Raw genomic sequence first — 17,177 nt, forward strand, 5'->3', positions numbered from 1 at the left:
CACACTGACCTACTTTCACCCACTTGCTCCTCACAGTCTATGGAAGGGCAATAGAAACACACACCGTGGGTCTCAGAAACACACACCCAGTGCTCACAAGTGCTTTCCAGAAGACAAAGAGCAAGCAGAGATGTTCTTCGTGGCAAGGCTGACAAGCAGCTCAATTGCTGCAAAACGTTTTAATAACTCTGGGTTGGGGTAGAGGGGGATGGACTGTTGATCATTTTGCAGAGCTGACCTGTAAGGGTGGCTAGACACTGCAAGAGGATGGGCAGAGGAGGGGGAGGTAAAGGAAATGAGCCAGTGAGTTCCTGGGTAATAGTTTTCCTACATAATGTTTATAAGCCTTTGCTATGTACTTGATGTTTTCGTACTTTAAACAAAAATTATTCCTCACTATGATCCTATCAGACAGGGACTTCTGTCCCCACTTCACAGATAAGGAAACTGGAGATTTAGAATTTGAAGCCAGGTTGGTGTGCTTTCCAAAGCCCATGACCTTAACAGCAAGCTGAACTTGCAGGGTCATCTGAGAGTCTCTGGTCTTCCCCCATGCAGTTGGAACAATCAGTGTGGCTGTACTTTTGTTGTGAGACCTGGCTCTTTCTGACTCACTGACGTTTGCCATGCTTGTCCTGAGCTTCTCCAGAGAAATGCTGTCTTCTGGCAGGAAAAGATAAAAACGGCTGATATAAATGAGTCACCACACTTGCTATAATTAACAGTGATGCAAGAGCCAGATGCAAAATAAGAGGGGCCTCCGGACCTGACTCTTAGGCTCCCCAAACTTTGAGCGGCACGTCAATGCAGAACGGTCTCCATGCTAGGCTTCCGTCTGTTTGAGACGCATTTTAAATGAAGAAATGAAACTGGGAATACATGCAAATTCCAAGATAAGGGAGATGAGAAGGGCTGCACCATATTAATCTCCTTATTTACAATCCAAAAACCATACACTAGAACCAGAAAGAGTTTATAGTTTATAGATGATATAGATCTTTGCTTTCATACTAAGCTGCCCTGGAAAGGCTGAGTGGTTTTCAATTTGCTGAGCTGATTTACTGCAAGTACACTTGTAAATTCAATTGCACTAGGTGTTCAGCCTATGCCCTCCCAGTGCTGCATCTGTGAACTTTTCAAAAGGACCAGTTATCATGAATATCTCTCTATTCTCTTTTGCTGATCTGGAATAAGAAGTGATGCAGTGATAACCTGATTAAAACAAACCTTAAAACATAATTCTTGGCCAGGTGCGGTGGCTCACACCTGTAATCCCAGCACTTTGGGAGGCCGAGGTGGGCAGATCACAAGGTCAAGAGATCGAGACCATCCTGGCCAACATGGTGAAACCCTGTCTCTACTAAAAAATACAAAAAAATTAGCTGGGTGTGGTGGCACACACCTGTAGTCCCAGCTACTTGGGAGGCTGAGGCAGGAGAATTGCTTGGACCCGGGAGGCAGTGAAGTTTCAGTGAGCCGAGATTGCACCACTGCACTCCAACCTGGCAACGGAGCAAGACTCTGTCTCAAACATACAAACAAACAACAACAGAAAAACATAATTCTCACCACACCATCCATAAACCCCATCCAACCACAACGCGAACACAATCACTCTGTAATGCAAAGCGAAGGCATTCCCCGCTGCTTCTAGGTCAGATAATTCCCTCCTGAAGTTTGACAGAGATAAATAAATTGCGGTCAGGATCTGGACAGACCCACTAGCAGCCATCGATGTCGGTGGCATCTCCTCTGACCTGTTTAAAAGAGGCGCAGTGGCCTTGAGATTTGAACACAATACAGCTGATGGAATCTTGCCACTTTCCTTTTGAATAGACTTTAATTGAGAGCGAAGTGAAAAAATGCAGGTTACAATTTTAAGTGTTATCATCAATACTTTTTAAGATCAACACCCAGTGATGCAGCTAGTACTTATACATTTCCTAATTTTAGTTGTCAAAGAGCAGATCATTATCAGACATATATTTACATAACAATTTCAAGCAACAGTAAATAATAAATTCCCTCCCTTAAAAAACAAAACACAACACAACACAACACACACACACACACACACACACACACACACACACACACACAACCACCTTTAAACAATGGCTTTCCACACCCAGTAAGTCTCATTTTTTTCACATATACTTGTAGACCCAAAGTTACTTAAGAAGAGTCTTATCAGTGGAGATCCTGGACCAGCCCCTATTTTCTTTTAAAGTCACTTTAATTTTTACAACCTGAAGCCACATAACCAGCATGGTTTGTATACACTAAGGATACTCCCAATGAAGAAAATGAATTCCCCTTCATTTGTGTGAGATATGTACATCTATGAAGACACATATGGTTACCACTCAAAAGAGTCAAAAACATACAAAAAAAATCTCAGATCTTCATAGTTTCTTAAGAGCAGTGTGCTAATGTTCACACTGAATTATCTGAATGGTAAAATTCTTTTCGATTTCTATACAGAGGTACTGGTTAGTTCTGATTCTTTCTTCAGCTGCTTGCAATGCATGAGCTTTAAAAGTTGCCTGACAAAACTACAGCCTGCTTTCCAGGTTAGCAGCCTGCCTGACCTCAGGAATGTTAGACAAGACTCACCCCCGATGCCTTGCTCTCTGATTTATTTCTTGCTGTTGCTGTTAGTAAATGGAAACCATGACAAAGTTTACATTAGCAGACACACACACATGCCCTGGCCTATAAATATTCCATGATAGAAAATGGTACAATAATTCCATCCCCAGTGAAAACGAGCATAGAAAAAAGAAGGGAAGGGTCATGGGGACATGATCAGCCATTGCTCTTCTTACAGTAGAAAATCCAGACCAAATGGCAATGGGCTTTTAACTAACCGGACACTGTTAGCCGCTTCTCCAGGGCTCGTGAGTCAACGAAAAGGAGGCAGAGCAGAGACCAACTCTTCCAGGCACACCTGTTGGTTTCCAGAAGCACTGGTGTCTTGTCTTGGAAGTTGGATGAAGACGATCAGCTGAAGTTTCCTTCTTGGAGAGGTGAGTGAGGAGGAATGTGAAAGTCAGACTTGAAAGCAGTTCACACACTGTGCTGCCTGGGACACAGAACTGTCCCCGAAGGAGACCCCTCAAAGTGCCAGCTGGAGTTTGGTCATGTTTCTCTGATGCATGTTGTGATGGCGGACTAATTCATCGGAGCGGGCAAACTTTTTCTGACAACTTGGCCACCGACAGCTGAAGGGCTTTTCACCTGTTGACACAATTGCCAGTCAGAGACACTTGCAATGAAGAGACAAGTTAAGTTCAATTATCAAGGCCCAAGTGACATCATCACAAGGCACCCACTCTGAATTCCCCCAGCATTGCGTCCCTGAGCTAACCAACTGAGCTCTTTTCTGGGGCAGCCTTGAAACAGCAGCACCTCTGGGGGCTTTAAGGATCAAAATTTTGTAAAAAAGTTACATTCTTAGGTCAGAAAACTTGGAAAATGGGAGACAAGGAATGAGTCAAGCTGGAGGAAACATCTGAGCAATTCATAATTAAGGGGAAAAATGTTTGTTTCAGTCTCCGCTGATAGAATGTTTAACTGTAAATTTCTCGCTCTTGCTGAGTAAGTTGGGAACTGAGCTGAAATGGGCTGCAGAAGCCTCCAGGTCACCACCCTGGGCATTACTGAGTAATCACTGTCCAGGGATCTGAGCTGTGACTGGAGCTTTAACACTTCTTCTGTGCAGATACTCTGGATGGGCTGGATACTTTAAAATAAATCACTGATACCAGTTTGCATGTTACGTGTTGTTTTTCTCTTAAAGTGTTACTGAGAGCATATCCTGTTGTATGGACGATTCTAGTTGGGGCGCGGTTCTTAGATTTTTAATAAGCTTGCCAAAAGATTGAGGCGTCTCCACCCAAGGAGCCCTCAGACATTCTTTCCAAGCCTCCTTCCCATTAACGACAATAACTAGTATTTATTTGATGGTTAACATATGCCAAGCCTTGTGCCAGGCATCACACACACACACACACCCTAATGCAGTCCTTACAACAGCCCGTAGGGGAAGCGTTACTATCCCCACTCGACAGATGAGGTTGGACATCAATCGAGGGCAGATCCAGGCAGGACTCCGGGTCTGTCAAATTCCAGAGCCCATGCTCTTTCCTGTATGACACCTCCTAGGCTTAGCCATGGTGGAAATGCAGCTGTGGCTCCATCCTAGGGAATAAGGCGCAGGAGCCAATCCCTGTGTCACCTGACAGATCTTCTCATATGCTGGTCCTACTTGGCCTTCTCTGAGAACTACTGGTTTGGACAAGCATTGAGAAATGTCCCAGTGTGGTGTGCCAGGGTCAGATTGGGGGCCAATCAAATGTGGTATTAAACAGTCTGCTGGTGACACAGGTCATGCACACATGCTTGGGGAGTGTGGCAGCAGGGTACAAGGGACTGTAACACTTTGCCATCAAATGATGAACTCAGGACTAAGTCAAAGAAGCATCACAGGCACCTGAGGAAGGGAAGCAAGATCCCATCCCGCCAACCCTGGGGCACAGGTGCCTTGGCTCTCTCTGTAGGTGCAGCCAGTTTGGGCCAAGTATCTGGGGCTGCCCAGGGGCTTGTGATGTCATGTTTTCCTTCCCTGGCTGTTCCTCTGCTCTTCCTAGGCTGGCTCCTAATGGACAAATCCCAGCCCTGTCTCTCGTCATCTTCATTCCTCTCAGTCTCTCCATGGTGTTCAGCTCTGGTGACTTTGACTTTCCACTTGCTTCTCTCTGCTCCCAGGGTTGCAGAGTAAATGCCTGCTCTTTCTCCAATAAAGAAGCAAGTGAGACAAGGTGGGCTGGAAGCAGACAGAACTGGATTTGCTACTTACTAGCTCTGTGACTTTAGACAAGCTATTGAACTACTATTGCCTCAGTCTCCTCATCTGTAAGATGGGAATAAAACATGCCTACCTTACTTTTTTCGTTTGTTTTGAGACAGGGTCTTGCTTGGGCTGGAGGGCAGTGGGGAATCACAGCACACTGCAGCCTCAGCCTCCCAAGCAAGCTCCAGTGATCCTGCTACCTTAGCCTCCCAAACAGCTGGGACTACAGGTGCACACTGCCATCCCCAACTAGTTTTTGTATTTTTTGTAGAGACAGGGTTTTGCCATGTTGCCCAGGCTGGTCTTGATCTGCAGGGCTTAATCGATTCACCCACCTCAACCTCCCAAAGTGTTGAGATTACAGGTGTGAGCCACCACACCTGAGCCTACCTTACTCTGCTTACAAGCATGTTGTGAAGACTTTGAGAAGCTAAGCATTAACCCTCTTTCCAAAGATAGGAAATCTGCAACAAAGGTGGTGCTATCTGTATTATGAATCACACCAGCCTTGCAGAAGGCAAAAATCTTCAGCAGCCAGTGTATAAATGCCCTGTCCTCCTCTCTGTACTAGAATGAAGGAAATAATAACCACACACTGATACTGGTCCAGCAGAAACCAAGATCGCTCCTGGGGCATTAACTTTCAGCAGAGCGAGGACTTGGTTCTCTGAAAACAGTGCCAAGAAACATGTGCTCTCAGAAAAGTAAATGTTTGGCTTTTGTTGCTAGAATGTTGCTAGAATTGCTGCTGCTTTCTGTAAAGTTGATTATCATATCAAACAGAGTGATAAAATGTGTGACGCAACAAACTGGAAACAGTAGGGACCTGGCTTATCTCTTCATTTTCATTCTGCAAACTCCAGCCATTCTTTCCCCATCTTTCTCCTTCTCTGTATTTCCACCCTCCCCGTCTTTAAAAAATAGTATTATTTATTATTTAAAGATAGCCATGCACTATTCCTTCTCTCCACTGAGTCTGAGTCTTTCCCAGTCCCTCTCATCACAATTTCATTCCACAATAGTTTAAAAAAAAATAATGAAAAATAAATGTGAAGAAAAGTTTACGCACTTGTTTTACCTGTATGAGTCCTGGTGTGGGTCTTCAGATGGTCAGACCGGGAGAACTTTCGCTGACAAGTTTTACACTGGAATGGTTTCACACCTAAATGGACAGAGAAGGTCTAGCCTCGGCCCTAACAACGCAGGGCACAAGCGAGGCCCATGAGGCTGACTTCTGGCAGCTGGAGGAGCCCGACATTTCCAGCCACGCCTGCAATGTTTGCATCTGTCTCGCCCTCAGATTTCCCCAGACCCCAAGGCCCAGCGAGAATCATGGATTCTGCACAGTAACCTTCCAGGACCCACGTCTGTCTTGGGAACAACAATTTCTTAACCACAGAGGTCCAGCTTCTCACCAGCTGGAAGATCTCAGCTGTGTCAGAGACAGGAAAAGTGAATCACATGCTACAAATCGGATTCCACTCTCCATCACCCTCATTCTTTGCCGATGTTCAGTGTATCACCAGCCCACAGCTAGTGGGATCTCACTGTTCTGTGGTTTGCAGGAGAAATGTAGGGTGTTTCCTTTTCTTTATTTAAAAGAAGGAAAATCTGCAGAGATTATGGGGGGTGGGGGAAGTACTGGAAAAACTAAACACATGGCTGACTCTCTCATTCATGTTCAACAAAAAGAGAATGGTGAAATCAACCCTAGCCCAAGGGAACACAACTTCCAGCAATGAGAAGTGAACCTACAAACCTGTATGTCTCCTTTGGTGTCTTTTGAGCTGGTCTGAACGAGAAAACCTTCGCTCACAGTCCTTGAAGTCACACTGGTATGGTTTCTCACCTTGAGGAAGACACATATTCTGTTTCAAAGTGATACTGGAAATGGGGATCTCGTTAAAGGCAGCATCTCCTACTAGAACTGAGCAGATCTCAAAATGCCTAAGGTACTTTGCTGGAGTTTGTTAGGGTAGGATGATCCCTAACCTGCAAGTTAGAAATGATGGGAACTCAGGGGCCAGAGGATTCTGCCCCAGGGCTCACATCCAGATCTGCCATTTAAAAAAAAAAATTGCTAGGTGAGGTGTGGTTTCTTCACTGTAAAATGGGTCCAACAATCCAACAACTTCAAAAGATTTATGACCTTCTTGTAAAGGGCTCAGCCCAGGGCCTAGTACAGAAGGAGTGTTCAAAAAATATTAGCAGAGAATACATAGACAAATAGAAACCAAAATCTTTAACTCCCAGGCTGAATCCGAGGCAGAATTCTGGGATGCACGTGCCTTGAGGTCAGCCTCATGAAATAAGTGCTTTATGTTCTATGGCCCAAAGATCTGGTGTTCTCTGCTACTGACTCCCTGTTCCTGAGTCAAGCAAACGTGACTCCATGGTTGTGAGACCCTCAAGTTACACCAAAAGCCAAAGCATTGAGAAAGTGTTTGGTGTCCCCTTTATCCAAGACAAGACAGCAATGGGATTACCCAACATCCTATCTCAGAATGGAGAAGCCTCGCCCCTGTTCTCACTACGGAAAGTTCAGTCAAACACTGGAACCTGAGCCCCAAGAGAAGTGAGCAACCCTAGGCCTTCTCACCTTCCTAGGAGAATCCTGAGTCACAGGCGTCTGGGATGAAAACAAGCCATTCCAGAATCAGTCAGGCCTTTCTGTGGCAGGGCGGCCCCCAGTTATCTTTCCAACCTCAAAACCTCTGCTATTTTCTTCATGAACCTCTATTCCCCGCTATGGCAGAGCTCACATCTTGAAGTCCTCCTTGCGTTCTGCTCACACCAGATGTCCTCCGTCCCTGTCTCCAAGTTAAAAAGGCTCCTGTATGTGCCTCACAAATGCCACTTTGCCTGCAATGCCTGCTTGGAAATTGCATGGTCTGATTCCCCTTCCTTTCCTCATTACAACATTTCTTCCAGGGTGTCTAATGTGGTGAGCTATATCTGGGTCTACAATCCTTCCATGGGCTGGAAAATCCTAAGCGTTGGAGCCTTTTTATTTATTTGTTTATTTTTTCTCAGAGACAAATTCTCTCTCTCTCTCTCTGCTGCCCTGACTGAAGTGCAGTCCTGCGAGCCTGGTTCACTGCAGCCTCCAAATCCTGGGCATAAGCGATCCTCCCACCTCAGCCTCCAGAGCAGCTGGGACTACAGGCATACACCAGCACACTTGGCTAAATTTTTTTTTAATGTTTTTTTGTAGAGACAGGGTCTCACTATATTGCCCAGGCTGGTCTTGAACTCCTTAAGCAATCCTTCTGCCTACGCCTCCCAATGTCCTGGGACTGCAGGTGTGAGCTCCTGCGCCTGGCCCCTTTCTTTGTATTTGTATCCAGCTTGGTGCCTGATGCTTCACCTTTGCCAGCTGGAGAAGACAATGCACCTATTGAATCTGATTTCCTCCCTTGCCTTTGACCTGCTCATTTCTCTTTCTCTGTCCAGCCTACCAGCCTTCACTGGTTGACCCAAGCCCTTCCTCCTCTGCTAAACTTTCTCGTATGACCCTAGTTCAAACTGGATACCCTCCAAACTCATCAGTACCTCCCATCTCTGATTTAGTATATGACTGTGTATTCTCTTAGTCCCATTTCATTTGTGTATATCCTAGCTCCCAAACAAACCACAAACTCCTTGAGAAGGGGGATTATAACCTGGAGTTAAAAGGCAGGAGTTTTAGTCCTCTCTCTGCTATGTTCTACCCTCTTCATAAATGTTTTGTGTGTGAGGATTAAATGAAATATACATGTAGAGAACCTGATACAAATATAACATGCCCCTGGTCCTCTCCTCTTTAGCCTCAAAGTCTGTGGCCCACTGACTGCAAACTCGAGTTTATACCAGAATTGCATCCTCCATACACTGTGAATTAGCAAAATCCAATGGTCTAAGGAAATCTGAATGCAGCTCACTTTTTTCTCCAGCTTCCCAATAGCAAAATCACCAGTAACAACACAATTGTAACAGTGATCCTAACAGTAATGCTGTTTTCGGTTGTGGAAAGGGCAGCACCAGCGCCTCTGTAGGAAAACCCAGGCTTCACCACACTCCCACACTCCCAGCTAGTGCCCACAAGGCCCAGAGCAAACGTTCTGTGACACGGCTGTCCACATTCAAGGTGGCCAACACCAGACAATGCCACTTCTCTATTTCCCAGAAGCAGCGTCCTTGACCTGGGGAAAATCCAGTTTCACTGGTGTAGCTTCAAAAATCATCTTTCTCTCTCTCTCTCTCTCTCTCTCTCTCTCTCTCTCTCTCTCTCATTTATTTATTTATTTATTTTGGCAGAGTCTCACTCTGTCGCCCAGGCTGGAGTACACTGCTACTATCTCAGCTCACTCAACCTCCATCTTCCAAGTTCAAGCGATTCTCCTGCCTCAGCCTCCCAAGTAGCTGGGATTACAGGTGTGGGCCACAACACCTGGCTCGTTTTTGTATTTTTAGTAGAGACAGGGTTTCACCACGTTGGCCTGGCTGGTCTTGAACTCCGACCTCAGTGATCCACCCACCTCAACCTCCCAAAGTGCTGGGATTACAGGCATAAGACCCTGCGCCTGGACTTTTTTTTTTTTTTTAAGCAATCACACAAAAAAATCAAACCAACAGTCAATTTTCCCCTACCTGTCTGGTTGATTACTTCTGACCCAAGCAGGTAAGTTTTCCTTTGGACTATCTCTTCCAAAATTTCACAGTGATCTTGCCCATCAATCTCCCAAAACCATCTGATGCTATATTCCCAGGCTAGCTCCTCTCTCTTTAGAAACACTAATAGTATTCTAATGCCAACACAATTCCCACACAGGTCTCTAATTCTGTGGCACATTCTCTCTACCACTCTGCTCTGCCCTTCTGGAAGACAGTTTGCTGACCTCTGTAACAAAGGATGAATAATCAGAATGCAAAATGGCCCCACAGCCTCTTTCCATCACCTGGATCAGACCTTTCAAAGGAGTGCTTACTTTCCATCCTGGAAATCACCTGTGTCCTTAGAAGTGTGAGAGCCTGGAAAAGGAGCTCTTGAACCATGTTTGCTCAAGGTTGGACAGTGGACACACTTACCAGTGTGCTTCCTGCTGTGCATCTGTAAGTGGGACAGCTTAAAATATCTCTTATTGCAGCCTGGGTAAGCACACATGAAGGGGCGTTTCTCACTGGTTTCGGATGCCGACCGCACAAGGGTCGGGGCTACTCCAGGCACTCGCCGCACATCCTGTAGGCAGAGAGCAAGAGGAAGGGAGGCTTTACGCCACACGTGAACATTCACGTAGGTCCTGAGGGAGTGTGAGCACTGGAATATATCCAAAGAAGGGATGGCAGGTCCAGACCTAAAACCACTCCCATTTGCACTCCAGATCCCCACGGCAGACATCACTAATGGATGCCAGATCAGGACATTCTACAATGCAATGTTCTAAGACCATCACTACTGAGCAACCAGAAGTGGCTCTTGAGATGAAACCTACATGGAATGGCTGTCCCAGAGCCTCTGCAAAAGAAATGCTGGTGCCTGGAAGAGCTCCCAATCCATTCTATCTCTCAGCTTCTCCTCTTGAGGTAGTGATGTCTGCAAGTCCAAAGTCCCAAAGTCTAACTGTGCCCTCCCACTTGGAGACATGACCACGTGACCTAGAGCCAATCAGCAAAGGGTGGGGACATCCTTATTAGAAAAAAGTGGGATAATGAATGAGCTGTAAACTTACCAGATCGTCCAAGTATAACTAAATGACATGGAAGGAGGAGCCCCTGGATTTAGGGGTCCTGTCTGTGAAGGGAAGCAAAACCCACCAGAGGGCCATGGTAAAGCCAGCACAGCCTTTAATAGTGACACCAGAAAGCACTGGAACCTGTCTGCCTTCTGTGCACTGCACACATCCTTTGCAGGGCATCTGTTGCTCCCCTTTATCTTGTGGAAGTGCAGTATATGCGTTGTCTGTCTTCTAAGAATAGGAACTGGAGGAAAACAGAGAGGCAAGCTCCCCTTCCTGCTCTTAGGGTCAGTGAGTCAGAAACAGGAGCTGAGCAAGTGCCTGAGTGACCACTAAATTCTCCTCATTCCTTTACAGTTGTGCAAATCAACCCCAAAGGGGGTAAGATGTTGACACAAGAGTGCATCCATGTTTTGGTTTTGTTTGTTCTTAAGACAGAATCTTATTCTGTTGCCCAAGCTGGAGTACTGTGGCATGATAAGGGCTCACTGCAGCCTCAACATCCTGGGTTCAAGTAATCCTCCCATTTCAGCCTTCTAAATAGCTGGGATGACAAGTGAAAGCCATCACGCTCAGCTTTTTTTTTTTTTTTTTTTTTTGTGGTAGAGATGGGGTCTCCTTATGTTGCTCAGCCTTGTCTCAAACTCTCAAGGTCAAGGGATCCTCCCACCTTGGCCTCCCAGAGTGCTGGGATTATAGACATGAGCCACTAGGCCTGGTCTAAAGTACATTCACGTTTTGTGCTAAGACCTGGAACCACTTCTGAGCATAACCAACTCCTTACCCTGTGCATTTTCCACCCTACCCATGCTTATGTTCTAGTCCCTATTTCACACTGCCCTGCACCGAAAGGTCACTTTCTTTTTTGGAAGGAAAAATGCCGTATTGACATAGAACACAACATTGATATTAATAGGCCACAGTGTCTCAGGGATAATGGTGGCATAAAATTAAATGGCGAGCTAGCTGTTGGATTGGAATACTCAATACCTGTCCTGTCTGGAGTTGTTTAGAGGCCATGACAAGTGAACCTGACAAACTGGGCTTGGTGGGAAAGAAAGCCAAGGAAGCATTTTCCATTTCCATTCATTCATCCTAGAAGCAGCGCACGTGGGAAGAGGAGTTGTTAGTCTCAGCAAGGGTCCTGGTGAAGGATTCTGACGGTTTTCGTCATGGGAGAGGCTTGATGTCTCCCCAAACCTTCATCAGATTTCCGTATTTCTGTAACTCTTGCCCTTACTCCTCTCCATTGGAAGACTTGGGAGTAGGGAACACACTGTTCTCTCTTCGTGACACTTCTGGAAACATTAATCAGAACATCTCAGAGCTACTTGCCCCACTTTTCATGTGGGGTCTGGCCCAGATACAATTTATTTCTAGGGTACTGACAATTGGGCCGAAAGTATCACTACTGTTACTCATGCCGCAGCCACGGATTGATGTTTATATGCCATAAAAGAAACCCTTAGTAACTGCATGTGGTTCTGACCACCCAAAAAAGAGACTCTGCAGAGAAGGCAGACTAAAGGTCTATGGAGGTGGCAGATGAAACATGTCTACTGAATTCTCCAAATCTTTTACCTTTTTTTTTTTTTTTTTTTGAGACACAGTCTCACTCTGTCACCGAGGACAGAGTGCAGTGGCATGATCTTAGCTGACTGCAACCTCCACCTCCCAGGTTCAAGCGATTCTCCAGCCTCAGCCTCCTAAGTAAGCTGAGACTACAGGCCCACGCCAGTACGCGTGGCTATTTTTTTTGTATTTTTAGTAGAGATGGGGTTTCACCATGTTCACCAGGCTGGTCTTGAACTCCTGACCTCAGGTGATCTGCCTGCCTCAGCCTCCCAAAGTGCTGGGATTATAGGCGTGAGCCACCGTGCCCAGCCTAAATAAATAAATAAATTTTAAAATCAGTGTTTTAAAAATCCCAGTGCTGGGATTACAGGCATAAGCCACAGCGCCCGGCCAACTTTTACCTTTATACTTTACTTTCTTCGTGCTCCTTAGAGACTTCCCCCTCCCCTAAACTGTTCACCACCCTCTGCCTCCCTAAGAAGCAGTATAATGAGGTAGTTATAAACAGGGGGTCTGAAGTCAGGTGAGACCTGTGTGATTCGTCTTGGCTCCACCATTTACTAGCTATGTGATTCCGGGCATATTATTCACCACCTCTGGGCTTCAGTTTCCCCATCCACGAAATGGAGAGAATAACAGTACCTACCTCATAGAGTGTATTGAAGATGAAATGAAGGGGGAAAGGCCGCATATAGACACAGAGAAACTTTACGTGCATATTGCTAAGAGAAAGAAGTCAGCCTGGAAAGGCTACGTCTAATATGATTCCAACTATACAACATTCTGAAAAAAGACCAGTGATGGTTAAGAGGAGAAGACAGAGGGATAGGTGGAGTAGAGGGAATTTTAAGGGCAGTGAAACTATTCTGTATGATACTAGAATAATAGGTACATGGCATTACGCATTTTTCAAAACCCATAGAACTGCACAATACAAAAAGTGAACCCAAACGTGAACTATGGGTTTTAGTTAATTATGTATCAACATTAGGTCATCAATTATAACAAATGAACCACATCAATACAAAACGGTACTACTAGGGTAAAGTCCATATTTTTCTAAAGTCTATGTATAAAACTTAGCACAATGCCTGGTATACAGAAAATGTCCAGCCATAGTTGGTACAGTGAGTGTTATTATCATTAACAATTGGCAAGATGTGGGTCCTCCTGCGGGCACTCTTCGATATAGAACAAATCTTAGCAGTCAAAAGTCCAGGCGGTTAATTCAAACCCAGTTAGCTCAAATACAAAAGCCGCACAGCCCACCCTGGAGAAATCAAACGGAGCAGGAAAGGCAGAAAGGAAAGGATTCTGTGGGAGCATCTTGGGCTGCGTCAGGCAGGGGGCAGCCTCTCTGGGAGAGAACACAGCCATCTTTTCAGAGCCAGGGGACCAGCAGGGGCCCCTGATGTTAAAGGAGCCTGCAGTGAAGAAGAGGCTTGCCAGGGCCAGAGTCCATCAGTAAGGAACTAAAGGGCCGGCCACAGTGCAGGCCGCTTCCCGCGGGGGCCTCGCGGCGTGCTCACCTGAATGCCTCTGAAGACACCGTGCGTGTGGATTCTGTACTGGGCGCCGCAGAGGATGGGTGTGGTGTGGTTATCGCTCTCGTACCCTGTGCCGTGGCTGCAAACACAAAGAAGGGAAAAAAGGCTCAGGGTGGCTCACAGTCGCCACTTAGAAATGCTTATCTGCAATCAGGAGGGAATGACTGTTTTTAAAACTCACGGAACAAAAATAGTTGGTTTTTGCCTCCCTCCACCGGGCCACTTTAGGAGCAGGGTTCTGCGGGGGGCCGGGCTGCTGGACCCTGGGGCCGCCACCTCGCAGCCCCTCCCTCATCCTCCGATTCTCGGAGGCGTGCACCGTCAGGGTCTCGCTCAGACATGCCGGAGGAAGCCACGGTGGCAGGGTTTCATCCTCGGCAAGTTGTTTACCATCTGAACGGCGGGGCTGACAGCTGCAAGTATCTCAGGAATGAGCAGAATGCCTCAAGCTTCACGTTAAGTGCACTGAATTTTTGTCGGCACCTCATGACTCAGTTTTTACCAGATAGCACCAAAAAAGTGATGACACTTACAAGAAGAGATGTCGCGTCCTCAGAAGCGGGGATTACACATCAGTGGCCCCACTCTGCTTAAACAACAGGTCAGTTTTCCAGATCAACTTAACTCTTCGTAGCCAGCCTGCGCCCTAGGTGGAGGCACTGGAGAATCTTCCTCCAGCATTCGACTGACTAGTCCCCTCACTGGTGCTCAGGTTAACCTTGGACTACGTAGGAAGAGCTGAAAGATGTGCAATGCTGAAAAGGACAACTTGGAAGGGGCGGATGTTCTGCTCTAAAATTATTCTCTCCTTCAGATAGGACGCCGCTATCTGCTCTACAGTGATTTCACTTCCAGATGAGTCAGACGGAGGTTTCTCACCCACACCAGCGGCACATTAGAATCACATCTAGAAGCACTGAGGAGAGTTCTCATCAAATAGCTCTGTAAAATGATGCAGCTGCTTTGCAAAATATCTGGCAGTTCCTCAAAAGGTTAAACATAAAGTTAACATATGACCCAGAAATCTCCCTCTTCGGTGTATTCCCAAGAGAAATGAAAACAGATATCCACACAAAAACTTGTATACATTGTGCATTGGCAGCATTATTCCTAAGAGCCAAAAAGTAGAATCAACCCAAATGTCCATCAACGGATGAATGGGTAAACCGAAGAGAGTATCTTCATATGACGGAATATTATTCAGCAATAAAAAGGAACAAAGTACCAATACATGCTACAATATGGATGAACCTTTAAAATATCATGCTAAGTACAATAAGCCACTCACAAAAGGCCACATGTAGTATGACTGCATTTCTATGAAATGTGCAGAATAAGCAAATCTATAGGGACAGAAACTAGATTAGTGGTTGGGTGACTTGAACCGGGGGAGTTAAGAAGACATGGGAAATGACTGTTGAAAATGTCCTAAAATTGTGGTAATGTCATACACTGTGAATTTACTAAAAACCATTGCATTGTACACTCTAAATGGATGAATCATACAGTCCGCGAAATCTATAAATCTGCTTTGGGGGGTGTGGGAGGGATGCATCAGTTTGTTTGTTTGTTTGTTTGTTTATGTATTTATTTTGGGAAGGAGTCTCACTCTATCACTCAGGCTGGAGTGTAGTGGTGCAATCTCACCTCACCGCAACCTCCGCGTCCCAGGTTCAAGCAATTCTCATGCCTCAGCCTCCAGAATAGCTGGGATTACAGGCACACATCACCATGCCCGGCTCATTTTTGTATTTTTAGTAGAGACAAGGTTTCGTTATGTTGGCCAGGCTGGTCTCAAACTCCTGACCTCAGGTGATCAGCCCATCTCAGCCTCCCAAAATGCTGCGATTACAGGTGTGAGCCACCGTGCCCAGCTGCCTTAGCATTTTTTAAAGTCTCCAGTTGGGATTAACTGGCTGTCAGCACTGCGAATTCTATTCTCTGCCTCCATTACTTTAGCAGTTGGTTCCAGGGGTCCTGGGCAGGGAGGCAGGTAAACTGGTGGGTGAATTAGCCCACTCCATCTAATGGGGTCTGGGGAAGCCTGGAGCCAACTCAGCACTCACTCAGAGGAGAGAGAGTTCCTAGAAGGGAAGAGTGTCTGCCAGGACAACTGAAATGTTCACACCCCACTAGGGCCACAGGAGCTGGGGGGTTTTACATTTACTTCTGGCTCTAAGCATTTTAGAAAGAACTGCCTGCCCCTGTAACCTACCATACCTTCTCTGCACATCCTTCAAGTGATTTTTCACATATCTGGGGGCAGGGGGAATGTCTCAAAGAACTAACCCCAGGGTCAAACATGCAAAAATTGGGCAGAAACGCCAAACCCAAAGAACATATGCCCTTCTGGCCCTTAGACTGTGTTTGCAGGAGAAAGAGGCTGTGTCTGCTTTCCTTAGAATTACTTCATACAGACACTGGGAAAGTGAGAGGTGCTGACAATGGTCATGTGGCAGCAGAAAGAGGGCAGGACCACAATGGTGCCATGCTGCTGCCAGAACATTTTGCCTCCAAGGCTGTGAAGAGAAGCTGCCTTTGCTTGCTTCAGTCATCTGTATGGAGCCAAAATGTGACTTACACATTTTCTTTCTTTCTTTTTTTTTTTTTTTTTTTCATAACTTGCTCTGTTGCCCAGGCTGGAGTGTAATGGTGCGATCATAGCTCACTGCAGCCTTGAACTCCCAGGCTCAAGTGTTCCTCCTGCTTCCATCTCCCGAAGAGCTGGGACTATAGGTGCCCCCCCAACCATGCCCAGCTGTTTTTATTTTTATCTTTGTAGAAATAAGAGTCTGGCTATGTCCTTCACAGGATGGTCTTGAACTCCAGGGCTCAAGCGATTCTCCCACCTCAGCCTCCCAAAGTGCCAGGATCACAGGAGTGAGCCACTGCCTCCAGCCTACTTTGCACATTTTCTAGGGCTAAAGGATTTCTAGGGACAGGACATTAAAGTTCTGCTATCAAAGAGTAAAATTCGAAATCTGTCTTGACAGCTGAGCTCTGGGCGTTAGCTGGGTTCCCGGAGGGTGGGGGCACGGGAACAGACTTTCCTGAAGACAACTGTCTCATGAAATGAAGTGTTGTGACGCTCAAAGGAAACAGCAATCCTCACAGCCAGATGCAAACCACAAACAAAAGAAGCAACAAGACTGTACCTGCCGAATGTACCTGCCGAATACGCCAGTAGATTCTCCTACCAGGTGCATGAAGAAAAACAGCCAGGCCCTGCCTATGGGGACTTGGGGCTCCAAAAGACAAACACACCAGTGCAATTCCACCTGTGGAAACCTGTAGTTGAACACTTCCCAATGTGGTGTGTCCAGAACACCAAGTACAACTTACTGACATTTGATATGGTAACAATTCTCTCTATATAAGTTTTAAAAAAGCAACTCGGTGGTCTGGAACCATAGACTAATAGAGATAGAAAGGACCTAGAAAGGCCATCTATACTACCCCTATTCAAAGCAGAAATCTCTTCTAGCT

The 17,177-nt window shown here is 46.0% G+C and overlaps 1 protein-coding gene across 7 annotated transcripts in view; it reads right to left on the reverse strand.

Annotated features, from left to right (window-relative positions):
- Nucleotides 1-1,821: 1,821 nt before the first annotated feature.
- Nucleotides 1,822-17,177, reverse strand: part of WT1 (WT1 transcription factor) — a 46,206-nt gene continuing 30,850 nt past the window's right edge. For 4 of the 7 annotated variants that reach the window (XM_039470953.2, XM_039470951.2, XM_010333134.3 and 1 more), the window contains 5 exons: nucleotides 13,674-13,770; nucleotides 9,923-10,073; nucleotides 6,615-6,704; nucleotides 5,925-6,017; nucleotides 1,822-3,240 (listed from right to left, as the gene is read on the reverse strand). In XM_039470953.2, coding sequence (XP_039326887.1) covers nucleotides 3,119-3,240; nucleotides 5,925-6,017; nucleotides 6,615-6,704; nucleotides 9,923-10,073; nucleotides 13,674-13,770 — 553 coding nt within the window. In that variant the 3' untranslated portion in view covers nucleotides 1,822-3,118. The remainder of the gene's footprint in view (nucleotides 3,241-5,924; nucleotides 6,018-6,614; nucleotides 6,705-9,922; nucleotides 10,074-13,673; nucleotides 13,771-17,177) is intronic. The other 3 variants (XM_039470954.2, XM_039470952.2, XM_010333139.3) reach the window with 1 other exon arrangement.

This window comes from Saimiri boliviensis, chromosome 6, assembly GCF_048565385.1.
Source record: "Saimiri boliviensis isolate mSaiBol1 chromosome 6, mSaiBol1.pri, whole genome shotgun sequence".
NCBI lineage: Eukaryota > Metazoa > Chordata > Mammalia > Primates > Cebidae > Saimiri > Saimiri boliviensis.